General features: G+C 38.8%; 1 protein-coding gene across 4 annotated transcripts in view; it reads right to left on the bottom strand.

The window, feature by feature from the left end:
• Positions 1-1,490: 1,490 nt before the first annotated feature.
• Positions 1,491-16,067, bottom strand: part of ppp6r3 (protein phosphatase 6, regulatory subunit 3) — a 33,420-nt gene continuing 18,843 nt past the window's right edge. For 3 of the 4 annotated variants that reach the window (XM_042412966.1, XM_042412965.1, XM_042412968.1), the window contains 9 exons: positions 12,596-12,650; positions 11,925-12,055; positions 10,514-10,629; positions 9,945-10,161; positions 9,725-9,822; positions 9,229-9,424; positions 6,097-6,204; positions 3,729-3,803; positions 1,491-3,477 (listed from right to left, as the gene is read on the bottom strand). In XM_042412966.1, coding sequence (XP_042268900.1) covers positions 3,426-3,477; positions 3,729-3,803; positions 6,097-6,204; positions 9,229-9,424; positions 9,725-9,822; positions 9,945-10,161; positions 10,514-10,629; positions 11,925-12,055; positions 12,596-12,650 — 1,048 coding nt within the window. In that variant the 3' untranslated portion in view covers positions 1,491-3,425. The remainder of the gene's footprint in view (positions 3,478-3,728; positions 3,804-6,096; positions 6,205-9,228; positions 9,425-9,724; positions 9,823-9,944; positions 10,162-10,513; positions 10,630-11,924; positions 12,056-12,595; positions 12,651-16,067) is intronic. The other variant, XM_042412967.1, reaches the window with a different exon arrangement.

Here is a 16,067-nt window from a genome sequence, read left to right as displayed (position 1 = left end):
GTGTTTGACGACATCCTTGTTCTTGAACATTAAACTTCATAAGTTCCCAGCAGCTCAAGTTTTCACAAACTCACATCATATTAATGGTTAGGCTGGTTTCCAGTCCAGAGAGAGATATGGTAACAGCTGGGATCTACTATGTAATGCAATGTGTCACACTGAAATGTGAATACAGATTCCAGGGAAAATGTTATCCCAGGAAGGAAAATTATTAAAACCATAAACATGTAATTGTATAGAGATTACTTGATTTTTACTGTTTGGAAATTAGCTTTTGAAGTTCAATAATGAGAATATTCAAGATACAATCCCCAAAGAAACCTCTGGTTGGATTTTGCACCAGGCCTCCTAAAACCTCCCATGACAGACAAACCCAATAATTCATCTGCAAGACCACTTTGCTTCAGAAATTAAGATGAAATTTAATTAACAATCTGACAAAAAACGTGGGGGTTAAATTGTACTATAATCTGTATATAGCTTATTCCCTTTCCAATGCTGGTACAGAAAACTCGGAGTAACAAACCCATAAGAAAAACAAAACCTGTAGCACCTGCATGCTGATAATTCACCCCCACAGTCTCTTCACACAACAAAGGACAGCCACTGCTTTCAGGGCAAGTTATCAAACTAGTGGAAATGTGGTTGGTAACGTGATGAAGATCATCTCAATGAAACACCACCTTTAGAAATGCTACAGGTTAGGATGAAGATTAGGGTGTTTGTGTCCTTAGGAAGGATATATCTGCAGGCTCAGTGTTGTGGAACCAATCCCAACCATTTGTTACCAAGCTGAAAAATGTCACATTGGGTGAGGCGGAAAGTAAGGTGCTCCGTGGAAAGAAAGGAGGGAAAAAAGCCCAGGCTGCTGACAAGCTGCAGAAGACTGTGCAGTCCAAAATAATATCATTCACATCCCAGCTGCAGGTAGATGCATTGATGATTGGTTTATTTAGGGCTCAGTGCCACAGTTACCTAATGTGGAGCGATATAATGTATATAGCCAATGTAACCAATGTTCATTTTTGCACAGTAGACAAACAATTGGCCCATCCTAACAGTTGGTCCTTTATAATGTTAAAAAAATATAGAAGAGCCAGTTATGTTTCTCAAGGACTAGTAAGACCAACCCAGAGCTAAAAGTCTATATAATAGACTATATATAATCTATACATTATATAAGGGCAACTACATCTGAAGACACCTGTGGCAGGTTTTGGCTGTGAACAATTTAAGGTACCCTGTAGAGTTTTTGACCACTAATAGTACAATGTTTTTATGAGTGGGTCCCCGTTTTGTTTGTTATTGTGCATATGCATGCACGCGGGTGAGCTGATACTCGTTCCTGCCAATAGTCCGACACCCTCCCACTGATCTACAGGTGGCAGTAACACGCCAATAAATGCAGCCGAAACACCGAAGCCGGAAAGAAGAAAACTGCTAGCGAATAAATATGGATGTAAAATTAAACAATGCAGATTTCAACAGGATACTGGCCTTTTCAAATGTTTTATGGAGGAAGCAAATGCATTAACAAGGATACAGACAATGCGTTTTAGCGAGAAACACTGAATGTAAAAAGAAAACTCCACAGGGAACCTTTAAAAACAGCCAAGTTTGAAATTTCAACTTTTGAAAGTCAATCCATGCCTCATGAAGGCAGTGTTTAAAGTAGCAGCAGTGATTCAAATTTAAAAACTAGCTGCTTTCAGACTGACAATAGCACAACAAAGAAAAAAAAACTGCATTGGTATGGCTGGGGTGCTGAAACTTGGGGCGCACAAAAAAAAAAAAGGCAAAGTACACACAGCGACCTCTGATTGAACTTCACAAAATAGTTGAAGTTTACCAGAATAAAATGCATTGTGATCTGGCAGTCTAGCCAATCAAGTTGGTGCCAGTTCACATTCCTGGTAATTACTTTTCATAACACTATACGACAGCATTGTACACTGCTGTGCATCTGATAGGCCTTCAAACTCATGGATCAATCACTTCAACTGAACTTCCTGGATCTAGTTTCATGTTTTCAGTGGTACCTGTAGCAACATGCCCCCACCAACACAGCCCCCTGGATTTTCTTAACGCTGTGCTATTTAGTCTGACCTTTTCACCACTTTCCACATCCATAACTTGAACTAGTTGTCTTCAGACATGCAGTTTTTACACCTGGCTCTACTTGGCTGGACACTGGCTGATCTTGCAGAGTAAAGGATGCTTTCACTTACCAGCAATACTTCTAATTTTCTAAATGTATTTTTGATTTCATTTCACGTTCCTGCTTGAAGTTTATCGATAGCGAGCCCTTTCCTTTCCCTACTAATTTCCCTAAAATGTTGTAGCAAGTTAAAATCTGAATTCTGCACACTGTCTATACGACTCAACCTGTGATGGGATTTACTAAGTGTGACATGATCTAAAGGGAGACCCCAAAGTTGAGGACCACTTTTGTAAAAAAGCACTTGGGATTTTTAAAAAAAAAAAGGAGTTTGGGGGGCCGAAGAAGAGGACTGTGGTTCTGACGAAGTTGAGCTGGGACTAAAAACACAAGCTCAGATTACATTTACAGCTCGCAGTTTAGGCTGTGGTGACATCTCTCATGCTTAGCCTTCTAGCTGTGAGGTATGAACCCAGTTAGCATGAACGCAGTCTGCTAGAAGGAGAGAGAACATGTTGGTATGGCTCTTTAGTAACAAAACATAACCATCATCTTGCTTCCATAATAAATAAAAAATTATACCAAAAGGCTTGTCAAATCTTAATCAAAGCAGAAGAATACAAGAGAGAAACATTTACAAATAATACCTGCAGCAAAATAAAACTTTGAGTGAAGTTTTTAAAATGTGTTTCAATTCATAGGAGCAGCTTTGCTCAGAGACACAGACCAATGGTGGGTGAGACTTTTAAATAGAGCAACTGTTGTATTAAGTGTCAGACTGTTATGCAGGATAACAGATCCAGCCATTAACAACAGTTTAGTGGTTGGTTGGGTCACCAATCTGCTATTCCTGCTTCTGTGGCAATTCATCTTATGTTTCTGTATACATTTTTCTTTTTATAAAATATTTTATTCATACAATCATTTCTTTAACTATAGCAACATTACTATTTAATTTTGAGTGGCAAGATATCAGTCGCACATCACCTCATAAGAACAATAGTATATAAACAAATGCAGAAAAAAAATTATTCTGTATCCATTTGAGTATGTCTCTCATTTTGCTTTTCAGTTCATCTTCTGTCTGTACACCTGTCTCTCTCTCTGTCTGTCTGTCTGACTGTCAGTGATGAGCCGATGGGAGTATTGCTGGTCCTGGTGGGGGCGTGTGATTGGTACAGCTCTGAGCAGTGGCCTCCGCTGATTGACCAGGAGGAAGGCCCTGCATGGCAGAACAGGCTGGCCATTGGCTGACACTAGGCAACCCTCACGCCGGCCCATTTACAGTTGGTTCTGAGGACACGGCACTCTGGTCCAATCTGGGAAGAAACATAAAGACGGAGAGGTGGATCATTTAAAGATGAGGGAGAGAAAGAAAGGAAACGTGTCTACTGCAGAATACTAAAGCAATGAAGAAGTTATTATAAACTACAGAAACATTTCTCTGAGTGCTGAGATGAGAGCTCAGTATGCAGCAGCAGCATGTTAGCAAGGACATGACATTTGAGGGGTTTCTTGGTTTAGTGATGCAGCCTGGAGGATGTTGAGAGTGAAAGGCAGTCAGACTTACTTGGCCTCCTCTATGGCTGACATTTCCTCTAGAGGACCATTAGGAAGCTCCACAGTGGACCGACACTTCTCACTGCTTACAGGACACATGGGAGAGAGGAGAAACAAGTTCACTCAAGAGCTAGCCCAGAATCATAATAACACAACTCTCATAGTATGTTAGAGCACATCCTCATGGAACCCAGTAATAGAACAAAGTCAGATTCAGTCCAGGCTGTTAAAAAAAACACAAAAACATAACATTGAATAAGACAGACAACACGACGTGGGAGATGCATTTGTGCTGTATGTTACCTTACAGGACCTATAGAACAGACACCTATCATCATTTGTTTTGGTGGTTTGACCCACAGATCAAATTCACAGCCCCATTCCAGACATGATGCAGTAGACATGGCCCTGTTCACACCTTGCATTAACATGAGGGACCACTTACACACAAGGCATAGTAGCGTAACTTCATTGATTATTCAAATCTCCAACACGCTGACAGGATCTAATGTTAATTAACGTTTTGTGTTCTTCTACACATCCTATAGGTCAGCTGTTACACACACAGTCCAGGTTCATACAGTGAAACTGTTTGGAGTAAAGCAGCCGTCCTCCTGATAAATCCTAAACTCCATTATGTCCAGCAACACAGCAAAACTAAAAACTGTACTTATCAACTTGACAGGACAGAGGAAACTATCCAGGAGAAACAGAATGAACTTTTAGCTTCTGAAATAATGTTTTTAGACAGACGAGCAAGAAAGGTATTTTTTTCTGGTTTTGGTTTCATTTCTGTTCCAACTGCCAATTTGAAAAAAGAAAATGGGTTAGGGCAACAGGAAAAACAGGAAAAAAACAGGAAGTGGTCTTTTTTTTTTTTAATTCACAGAAAAAACGGAAAGCCAAATTAACGCATTTCTCTATCCTGTTATGAAACAAGTTGAACACAGCTTTGGAAGGAGGCTTCGCCGACTGGGTGGCAGCAACGCAATTCCTGTGCCTAGTCCACCGCAAAATAGAGGACACATTCCTGTTCACACTGCTAAATGAATGTGGCCACATGCGGCCCAGACCACCTCCGAATGTGGTCTGAGTGATTGGATCTCAACGCATCTTGAGTGCGTTCACACCTGTATTTAGAGCTGTCCACTTGTGATCAGATCACTGGAACTGCATGCAGGTGTAAACGGGGCCATGAGGAATATTTAGTGACAACTCTGCTGTAGTTTTACAGTCAAATTACAGTCAAATTAAAATGATCTATTGATAAATTAATAAATAATTAATTAAATTTGCATTTAAATTATGCACTATAAAATTAAGTTAAGTGTCTGCCAGTCACACTCAGTTTCAAGATTCATTTGTTTTCTGTTTTTAACATTTTGTGATCACTTCAATGTAACAACAGCTCTCTCCAGTTAAAGATGTGTAAGTCAGTCAGTCTGACACCTAAATACAAACAGGATTAAGAGTGTCCAGCCATAACAGCTCTGTGACGCTGTACTAAGACAGAGGTGCTTTGAGCTAAATGCTAACATGCATGCTAAGATGCTCACAATGACAATGTTAACATGCTGATGTTTAGCAGGTATAATGTTGACCATGTTCACCATCTTACTTTTTAGTGATAGCATGCTAACATTTGATGATTAGCACCACATATTTGGTGTCAATTCATTCAATAATTGTTGAGATATTTCAATCTGGATCTGACAGACAGAAATGGCCAAGTTAGTAAACAATTTAAATTTAAAAGCTTTTAAAATGTTTTAATCTTCAATTTGAATTAATAATTTTAAGACAGAATAAGAAATAGCATTAATTGACAACTGTAATGATCTTTTTTCCCCCTTTACTTTGTTATAGTGCATTATTAAGATGTTCATTTAATAACTTTAGTTTAAACGTTAGTTTTTTAATTATTCAGCCTTCATACTAATAGCATACTGTAATGACGGTGATGTGATAGATATGTTGTGGCTGTAATGTGGGTAAATATGTAACAATTAGTATGAAGGAAGGTAAACTGGTGACTGCGTCTGACACATGTGAGAGTAAAGGATGTCATTTGACTCAACATGTTAGTATTATGCTGTGTTCCATTCAAGTTGGAGGTCGGAAATTTCCAGGTCGAAAATTCTGAATTCCAAGCTGAAACGTTCTACAACTCACAACACCAAACCCAAACAATCAACATGGGTGACCACCAGAAATGAAGTCTTCTTATGGCAGGTGGCATATGAATATTTGCAATATCAGCAGAGCTTAACTGGATACATCAATGGATCACACATGGTGTTCCAGATATGTATGTATGTATGTATGTATGTATGTGTGTGTGTGTGTGTGTGTGTGTGTGTGTGTGTGTTGTGTCTGACCCTGTTTTGGGACAGCACGCTGCGGCTGAGTTGTTGACGCCTGTTCGCTCCGAGTCCTGATTCTCCCCTACCGAGTATTTCTCTGAAGAAGCACTCTTCTCTTCATCACTGGAACACACACACATACACATACACAAATATACATTAATAACATATGAAGTGATTCATACCAACGACTTTCCCCACAAAAACACACAGAACACAGTGAGACGTGAACAGTGATGCATGCTGAACTGACTGACAGAGCACACGGTAAAACAAAGGATGGAGGTGTTGAAATGGGGTAACTCTGTGAACGGTATGCAGGAGAAGCATCAAAATGTACAGCAAATGGAGAAAGTCAACTGTTTTGTTTGTTTAGCTAGGGATATTCTTGTTTACTTTAAAGCTGCAATGCCTGTGATTATAGCAGGCAAGCCTACAAACTGATTTGGACACTGATTAGACCAAAATTGATTGTGCCAGCCGTCAGTCTTGCTTTGTCTCAGCGAACCACCAATAATCTTGATGAGGCCTCAATCAAAGCAAAACACCCACAAACATCCAAATATAATCCAAAATCTGAGGTGCTAAACCACAATTCATTCAGTATTTGTCAATTTCCTAAAACAACCCGTCGTGCTTTAAAAGGAATGAGTCCAATTAAACATCTGCTTACAGTTTGCATTTTTAGAGTAACATTTACATTTTTCAGTAATGACGTAATTAAAGCATCACAATGCTCTGATAAAAGAAGTCTTATTGAGAAAGTCATATACATCTTTAATGCCACTTAATGCACAAAAAGGAACACAACATCTCTTAATGAAACTTTAATAAAAAGGATATTATACAAAATTTTGATACTGTAAGGAAAAGCGTTGTTCTGCCTGCACAATTTGGCTGCTGCTCCTTTGACCATAAGACTGAAGATACTTTACGTTGTTGTCTTGAAGCTTGTGTTCTCTGACATTAGGTCAGTTTTTATACCCCATTTCTGAACACACAAGGTTTCATTCCAGCCACAGACATCGTTCTATCAGCTGATACTGGCAGGAACGGTGCCTCCACCAGGAGTTTATCATCTATTTTACACAAAGGAGTTTTTTCTAAAATGAAATGAATCTTTAATATGAGGATATTGATCATATATTTTGGATTTTTTTTCTGCTTAATAGGGCTGCTGCTTCTCAAATCTCAATCCAATTAAAGTTAACACAAATGAATGACATAGCCATTTCCTCTGTATACACAACATTCATTTTTTGTGATTTGATTGAAATAAGCAGCATCTGAAAAGAAATAAATAATCTAGCTTTCTATTTTAAGATAATTGTATTTTTGCTCTACTGATTATAGTTTCATGGAAGCCATACTAGCCCTTCTACTGTTGTCATAGTTACTGATGAGAGGATTGTTATAAATAGAAGGTTTGTCATTATTCATATTATCTACTATGCAAAAGCAAGGTTATAACATATTGTACCATGATCATTTAAAATTCATATTGTGGCCACAAGCTGTTGACCTGATGATCAGATCTTGGTCTCTGGAGACACACAGCCTGTCATGCACAGTTGGCTAATGTATAATTGCATGATTTCAATCAGCTGTGCTGGTACTATTTAGGTCCAGTATTGTGACTCCATCATAGAATTGATTAAGCGGTTACACCTTTCTTTCATTGTGCATTTTAACCTTAATCAATCACAATCTTCAGACGAGACAATAGCTGAGGGACAGAGCCAATAGAGACGCAGATGTGGGTAAAGCAAACCATAGAAGTCAAATAAATATGAATTAGAATACTAATAAAGCTGTTGTAAAAATCCAATTGTGGAGAGGTTGAAGCCACTTCATTAAACATAAGCTGGCCTCCAACTTGGGGCAATTACACTTGAGTTGTGTCATTTCAAATAATAATAATAGTAATAATAATACATAATTTAATAATAATTGGCTTGCCCTGTTAAAATAAAAGCCACTTGAAAATTAAGTAAATTAAAAAACTGCACTTGGACAACACCTTTGGTAGAAAGACATGCAGAATGGAGATAATGAAATAAAAACAAACAAGGAGCTGAAACCAAAGAAGAAGATCAAAATTGGGAAAGAAAAGTTGGTGGTTGACGTGACAAGACTACATCACGGCTGCAGGCTGATCTCTGATTGGCTGTACATACCGATAAGATTTCAACACTCTGAAGAAGACCACACCCACAACGCACAGCAAGAGAGAGAGGAGGGGAAGCTCAGGTTGTAAGTGTCGCTCAGTTCATTAGACAAGTTGTTATTTACTCAGACAGACAAACAATATAATGCAGCATCAACAAGGGGACAGGAGGACAGAGGACAACCGTTTTTATGACTTGTTCATCCAGGATAGGCAAGTATTTCACTATGGACTGAAGGGTTAGCAATAATTTTGTAATTTGTGGAGAAGGGGGGGCTGTAGTCAGCTTGAATTCATTTTGGTTACCATGAATAGAGCAGTGAAGTTTTCATGGTGGAATATTCATAGAAACATTTCAAACTACTCCTGCAACATAAAACTCTTTTCTGCTGTTCATCTCATTATGTTCCAAACTACCAAATTTCACAAAAAATGGCCAAATAAATTAAATGTCGACATGCACAATCCTGTCGAGCTCACAAGCAGTTGTGTGCACTGGCTTGACTGTCTACCCATACACGTACATTTAGCCGTTTCAACACTACAGAGGGTGTTTCATACTCATAATATGGTAAAATATCATTTAAAGCATTGTTGTCTCAGAACCATCCGTTTCTCAGCTGGTGATTTTTAATTAAATACTTCGCAGTGGAATAATGCTTATTTTGTAAATAAACACTCTCCAACCAGTAAAATGCTTTTTATTCCCCGGGGGCCTGTGTAAGATCTTTATGTTAAATTTAACACAGCCAAAACAGGAAGTGTGATTGAGTGATAGTGTGAGGTCACTCATAAGAAAACAGATGTGACCACACTAATGAGACACATCCTGACAACCAGTCTGGTCAAGACATTGTAATATATAAGAGAGTTCCAGTGTTCCCTTCTTGGGGTTTTTGAACAGCAGGACCAGACACTGCTACAGAGAGCTACACTATGTAGCATTTTTTTTTTTGTGTGTGTGGATGTGTTTGGCAAACCTTTTGAAGACGGCGGTCTCAGTCTTGGCGTCAACAGTGAGACTGACTGTTTCTTTCATGGAGCCGTTGATGACTGTCTCTGTGATGCTACGCTGCTCATTACAGGTCGTTTCCTCCTCCACTTTAGATCTCCCACAATCCTTAGAGGAGGTGGAGGAGGGAGAAGCCACACTGGTTCCCAACCAGCCATCACATTCTGGGGGTAGTAAAGAAAGGAGACAACAGGAGTCAGATTTCATCGAGGTCATTTAAGCTGTTTAAACATGTAACCACTACCCAGACGGGAGGGTTTTGGGTGCTTTTGGGTTGTTTACATTTTGCTACTGAAAGACAAGCAAAGTAAAATCATACACATTAGCAAGTGTCACATTTTATATTGAAGTGTGTCCAGGTTTTGCGTTACAGATGGACAACAAGATTTTGGGCCGAGGATAGTTTAAATATTAGAGGGAGTCCTGGTGTGTGTGCACATGCGTGTCAAGATCACACATCTTACCTTCAGGCTGCATGGGTGCATTGACCCCCAGCGGGTCCCCTGTCTCTATGCTGGTTTCCATGGCAACAGGAGAGTTGCACCTCAGAGGGTCTTTGGGACTGAAAAAGAAAAATTTCTATTTAGAAAGCACTCTATCAGATTCAAAGACGATGACAGCTGAAAGCAAGTGATGCCCTGCTGCTAACAGAAAGTGAGTGACCGGTGTCTGTCAGGATCCTACCTGACGGGGGTGAAGTTGGAGAAATCAGCCCAGCCTGTTTCGGAGCTGGAGGTGGCAGCAGGAGAGGAGCTCCATGCTGCCTCAGTGAGGGCTTCTGTGGAGGAGGAGGAGGGGGACAAAGGAGAGGAGGCAGCAGGGTTGCTAGGGCTGGAAGCCGGAGCTGTGGAGGTACCTGTGTCCATGGGGATGTCATCGAAGTTGGCCGTCCACACTGGCCCTGAGAAATAATTATTATATAATAATAATTAAACGAGACAAAAATGATGGTTTTCTCATTAACATCTAGTCATTTTGGAACTCTCACTATCAGCACACTACACAAAAACCCAGAACCTACTCATAGTTCTTATATGAGGCCTAAACCAAGTCAGAAATGTCATTAATTGTGAAACTTACCTGGCTACATTTTTTTCTAATTCAAATCCTAAACCAAGTCAAACCAAAAATTCAAACTGGCAAAAATGATCTTACTTTGATCTATTTATTATTGTTATTATTATTGTTATTATTATTATTATTATTATTATTTTGTCCTTTGCGGGATATATAGCACTCTTCAGCACACCAACCTGTGTCGACTTCCATTCTGTCATCGGTGTTCGGGTTGGGAGCTTCAAACGGATCTCTCTTCACATCCTCCTCCTCCGAGTCTGTGCTCTCTTCGCTGTCTGTACTGCCTGAACTCCTGAGATGGACACACAGATCAAGTGTTATTTCCTGTCCTCATCAGAGTTCATCCTCTCTTTAGACTGTGTGGAGCCACAGAGAAAAGCCCATACTCATACATCTTGACTGATAAGAGCTAAAATGTGTACAACGTTGATGTCAGTCTCAAATCTTTCAATGTCAGCTATTGCTGATTGATTAATCAACCTGTCAGCACTAAGTGACTGTTAGCACTAGCTAACAAATGTAGCTCATTTTTATAGGAAAAGTTTCACCAATGTGTTAATCAAAATCAGTAACTGATTAATCAAAACAACGATCAACTAATGAAAATCATTATTAATTATTTTTTAATTATTACTTTACAAACATACATTTCTTCCTCAAGAATATTTGAAAAATACAATAATCACCTTCAACACAAAAACCCAGAGGTAAAGAACTACACACAGTGTACCAACCTGGCAACTGCTTTACACCAAAATGACCTTACTCATGCTCATATTTTGTAATGAAACTGAAGTACAAAAGTTTGGTTGCACTAACAACTTGAATGTACTTTTTTAAGTAGAAAGATGGTGACTTGAAGGTGTAAGAAGGCACAACAGAAGTTTACTCAGTGTGAAAGTACAAAGAGACTGAGACTGCGACAATAGGCCCCCGGGCACATCCATGTAAAAGGCCCCCACCCCTACAGAGAAAGACACCCAGACTGAAAGAGACACAAAAAGACTACAACCAACATGGCTGCATCACTTGTAGTCATTTCATGTTTGTTTCAGTGACATTTTGCAGGTGAACCAGAACTCTCAGTTGATGTTTTTGGTAGTCTTGAATTCACACTGGTGATGAAGAGAGGCTGTCTGATTCTTTTACTAAATACTACAGCACAATTTACAAATTATTATAGGAAACAAAGGAAAGGAAACCAGAGATGAAGGTTAGATTTTCTTAAAGCAGAGCTGCTCTGCTGTCAAACTGATGTAAACTGATTGACCAATGCTAATGTATTTAAATGTAATATTACTGTAGCATCAGTGTGCTGTGCAGTTGTAATATGAAGGAGAAAAAACAAAAACTAATACTGGATTGGATTTGATAGCCGGAACTCAATATTGAAAGACTCTGATAAGGATCAGGAGCAAAAATGTGATTAAGGCATCCCCACTTTTATCTGAGCTCTGTGACTTTCCAATAAGAGAAAAGTTACCAACTGTCACTCAGCAGCTCTGGGCCAGGGGCTCCCTGACCACTTTGGCCTGTGCCTTGTAGGCCAAGTCAGTATTTCATCCATGGTGTGTGGGTTTATCTGACCTGGGGCGCCTCTGTGCCTCTGGTGCGAAGGTGACATCTTTTTCGTCCCAGATATCCTCCTCATCTGAACCAGCATCTTCAAACTGCTGGATTTTCTCCTTACAGCGCGCCTCAAACAAAGCTATATTCGCCTGAGGAAACACACATACATGGACAAGATAGTATTTATAAAACACTGTGTATATTTACAGTACGTTCACATACAAACTAGAGTTGGATCCTACAGAACAAAAGCCACTCAGCTGTGAAGCAGACATTAACATGTGTACCTTCAGGCCTCAAACAGAGCCATATCAATGGAAATATCAGCGTATGTAGCTACATTCCTTTTTAAATGTAATGGTACAACTTTACAGGAAAATCTGGCTTTGGTTTGACATGTGTGCTTCGCTCCAAGCTTTGGGTTCAAATGCAGGTTATAGAAAAGTTTCATTTTATCAAGATGAATCCTCATATTCTACACATCTGCCATACCTTTGTTGTCTACAGAGAATTACAACTTCATCTCACTATGTGGCATCTGCTTCTAAATCAATGTTAACGTTGATATCAGGAAATAGTCATGCTATATAAATGAAACAACACATTTTCATTTGTTTGGGGAGAATTTGACTTTCTCCTCTCATTCTTTGACTATGTATGTATTCAAGATGAATAATCAAAGTACTTACACTTTCATTTGTATTCAGTGAAAAATTGATGTCTGATATTCTATCAAAGGGAATACTGCAATGTTAAAGAGAACAGAGTTTAGTTTAGTTAGGGTCGTTAGGCATCCACATATAAAAGGCAGCACACAGGCAGACAGGCTAATGCACACAGCTCTAACACTTCATGTTCAATATGACAAGGAAAAGTAAAACATATTCTCGCACCATGCCAGCTTCATGGATACTTTCATGTAGTGCTGAAGAAAAAAAGTTTTGCTTTTTTTTGCAATAACAAATTTTCTTTTTACATGCATGATATGTGTTGTAAGCTGGTCATTCAAAGAAAATGAGACAGAATGAAGGCTTCTTTAACATCTTGAACACAGAAAATGTAAAAGAAAGCCAAAATGGCTACTGTCAACATTACTTAATGAAGGTAAAGTTTCAAAAAACATTATTTTGTACCCACTATTTATAATTATAGTATATAAATAACAATCATCATCATCATAAATTATAAATCTGCCATCTTAACTGCAGCCAGAGAGGATTACTATCAGTGTCATGTCTCTAAAAGGTTCAGGACATTACATAACTTAGCACAAAGAGAGAAAGCAGGGGGAACGACGTGCCTTGTTCCATCAAAGGTGGAAAAATACACTTTCCAACAACTCCTGTCACATGTTGTAGGGCTGGACACAAACCAGAAAGCCCAGCTCCGATTGATTCACCAGTTTGGGTTTGTAATATCAACATTTCCTCTTCTGATTCTGAGAGTTCCTCAACTGAGGCTATCTGCAAATAGATCTGTAACCAGATGTCTCTTTTTTCCATTCCAATTATTTTTATGTAAGGTAACATGCTGCAGTAACTGCACTGTAACTGCAGCCTGCCAAGACTAATATAAGACTAAATGACCATGGGGTAAGCAGTTACTACTTCACTATTCAATAATGGACAAGGTAGGAAGGTGTATTTTGTCTGTGGAGCTAGGCTAGCAGTTTACCCATACGTCCTGTCTATGCATGAAGCTAAACACATCCTGAGCCTATCTCAGTAAGGAACACCTTGAGATGAAACTGATTTTGATTGAATTATCAGACTTTGGTTCAGAGGCAACAGGCATTTTTACCAAAATGTCAGACTGTTGCTTTTAGTGAGCACAGCAAGCTCGGGAAAACTTCACTAATACTCAGCTGTACCTGTCCACACGTGAACCCTATAATCACCATTCCCATCTGTCCCCATACCAGCCGAAAAATCCCAAACTCTGAAATTCTTCCATCCAAGCACTGCATTATAATACCCCCCTACAGAAAGTTTGGGAATGGAAAAATGGAAATGACTTGTGTTTACTACAGTTAAGACTAGAATTGTGCCGCAAGTTACTCTTCACCTAATCACACTTTACCTTCCAACTTATGCATTCATGATATTTGGGAAGTCTCTGACCTGTATACTAGTTAATGGATTTTTAAGGCTCAGCAGAGGAGCAAATGATGTCCGATGTAAAATTAGGCAGCCTGTTTAAGTTCTCTCCCTGCTGACTCTTCTAGAACAGGTCAGACCTTTTCCAGCTGTCTTGAATGCACAGATGGGAAGATCAGACCTCAGGCATAACTAGAGTGGGAACATCTTCAGGTACACCAATACAACAGTTCCTACTCACTTCAACCTCAAGAATGAATACAGCTTTTCAAAAGAGTTTGTCACTGTTGCACCACTTCTACAGTCTTTGGCATCATATATGACTATTACAACAGAGAATTCAAGACTATTAAATATTCTACAGTGTGTTCAATCTGCAATTTTAGCCTAGCGGGGCAACATTATTCTCTCACTGAGACTGGTTCTATGTGAAAAGTCCCTGAGTTGTTTGAGCACTGCACTGTGCCTCACAACATGAAAACAAATGCTCATCTTTTCTGATGAGTTGAACTGAAAAAAAATGAGTGAAAATTAATTGAATCAGCTGGAATCACATATTGTGTGACCACAGTTATTTGAAAGTAGAAAGTGAAAGCATGTCACACAGTATGTCTCATGCACTCATCTAACTGCTTTATGATTTTGGGTGTGATATTTATTTGCCAGTAATTATTCATTACTAGTAGGTATTTACGTAAATAGGACCTCAATACAATAGGTCTAAGTGAGAATGAAAAACATAAATGCTTCTGAACTGCTGTTCTGTAACACACTCTGAATTTGAGGATTTGCATTCTGAACATTTGTATTGGTGTATTGATTATTTCATCCAAGAGTCACACAATATTCTTCTGATTTTGCATTGCCTGTCAAAGGATAGGTTGGATTTTTTTTAAGTCTACTTCAATGCAATACTCAGATGGCATGTATACAGTGAAAGAGTTATATGTTGCTGTAATCATTCCTTCAGCATTACTGACTTAAGTATTTTCTTGATCAATTGATTAGTCCTTTGGTTTAAAAAATGTCATATAATGGTGAAAAATGCCAATCACAATTTCTTAAAGCTCAAGGTCATGTCTTTAAGAACTTTGTTTTGTCCAGAAATATCCACTAAATATAGCATCAGCAGTAAATCCTTGCAACTGAAAAACTGGAACCAGAGAATATTTAGCATTTGTGTTCAAATAATGACTGACAGACGGCTGCTTCTGTGGACAGAGACACTGAACGCAGGTCCAGTAAGAAGTGTGGAGAGCACAGAGAGGCGGAGAATGTGGATGATCTGAACTAAGAACTACATATGCTGCCACTTCACTGTAAATGCTCTTTGCCCTTTTTTTCTTTTCTTTTCGTTTTGTTTTGTTTTGATTTTGTTTCTTCTCACACTCTTTTTGAGTTGTGTGGTGTTTCAATTTGTTCTGTTTTGTGTTAAATTGTGGGAAAACTAAAAACTTTCAATAGCAAAATTTTTTTTTGTCAAAATCAACCACTAACTCTCCAAATGCACATATGGTATGTGAGTATTGTATTAAGATAGACTTAAAAATAACCCTAACCTTTAATGCTAAGCCCAAGATCTACATAAGGCTCTACTTCACCCGATGAACTCATTTAAAGTTAAGCAGACACTTTAAATCATTGATCATTGACAAGCTATCTTTAACAACCCACAACCTTTGCAGAAGATTATAGCCCCAAATCCAGCTAGCCCTTAGGAATGAAAACAGGGACAACACACCAACAACATCAAAGCTGGATATGGTTTCTCCTCTTCAAGCCATGTTTGTATTGGCACACTTTTTTATGCTAGCCACATCAGAGGGGGGAAATCAGGCCTTTCCTGGAAGAAGTGGCATTGGTCTTACTAAAAAATATGGCTTTTGTTCAGGCATTTTTTTGTCAATGATCTGTTTCTGTAGCAAACTACTTGGTAATGATAGGTGTCTGGGCCGTTAAGAAGAAATTTGGATTTATCTAAATTTAGCTGCAGGACATTTTGAGACATCCAGATCCAGCTAGAAATAGGGATCAAACACAACACTATATCTGTGTTATGTCATGG

The sequence above is a fragment of the Thunnus maccoyii genome, chromosome 5 (assembly GCF_910596095.1).
Source record: "Thunnus maccoyii chromosome 5, fThuMac1.1, whole genome shotgun sequence".
Lineage (NCBI taxonomy): Eukaryota > Metazoa > Chordata > Actinopteri > Scombriformes > Scombridae > Thunnus > Thunnus maccoyii.
The sequence above is the reverse complement of the archived record's forward strand: the minus strand, read 5'-3'. Positions and strand labels throughout refer to the sequence as shown.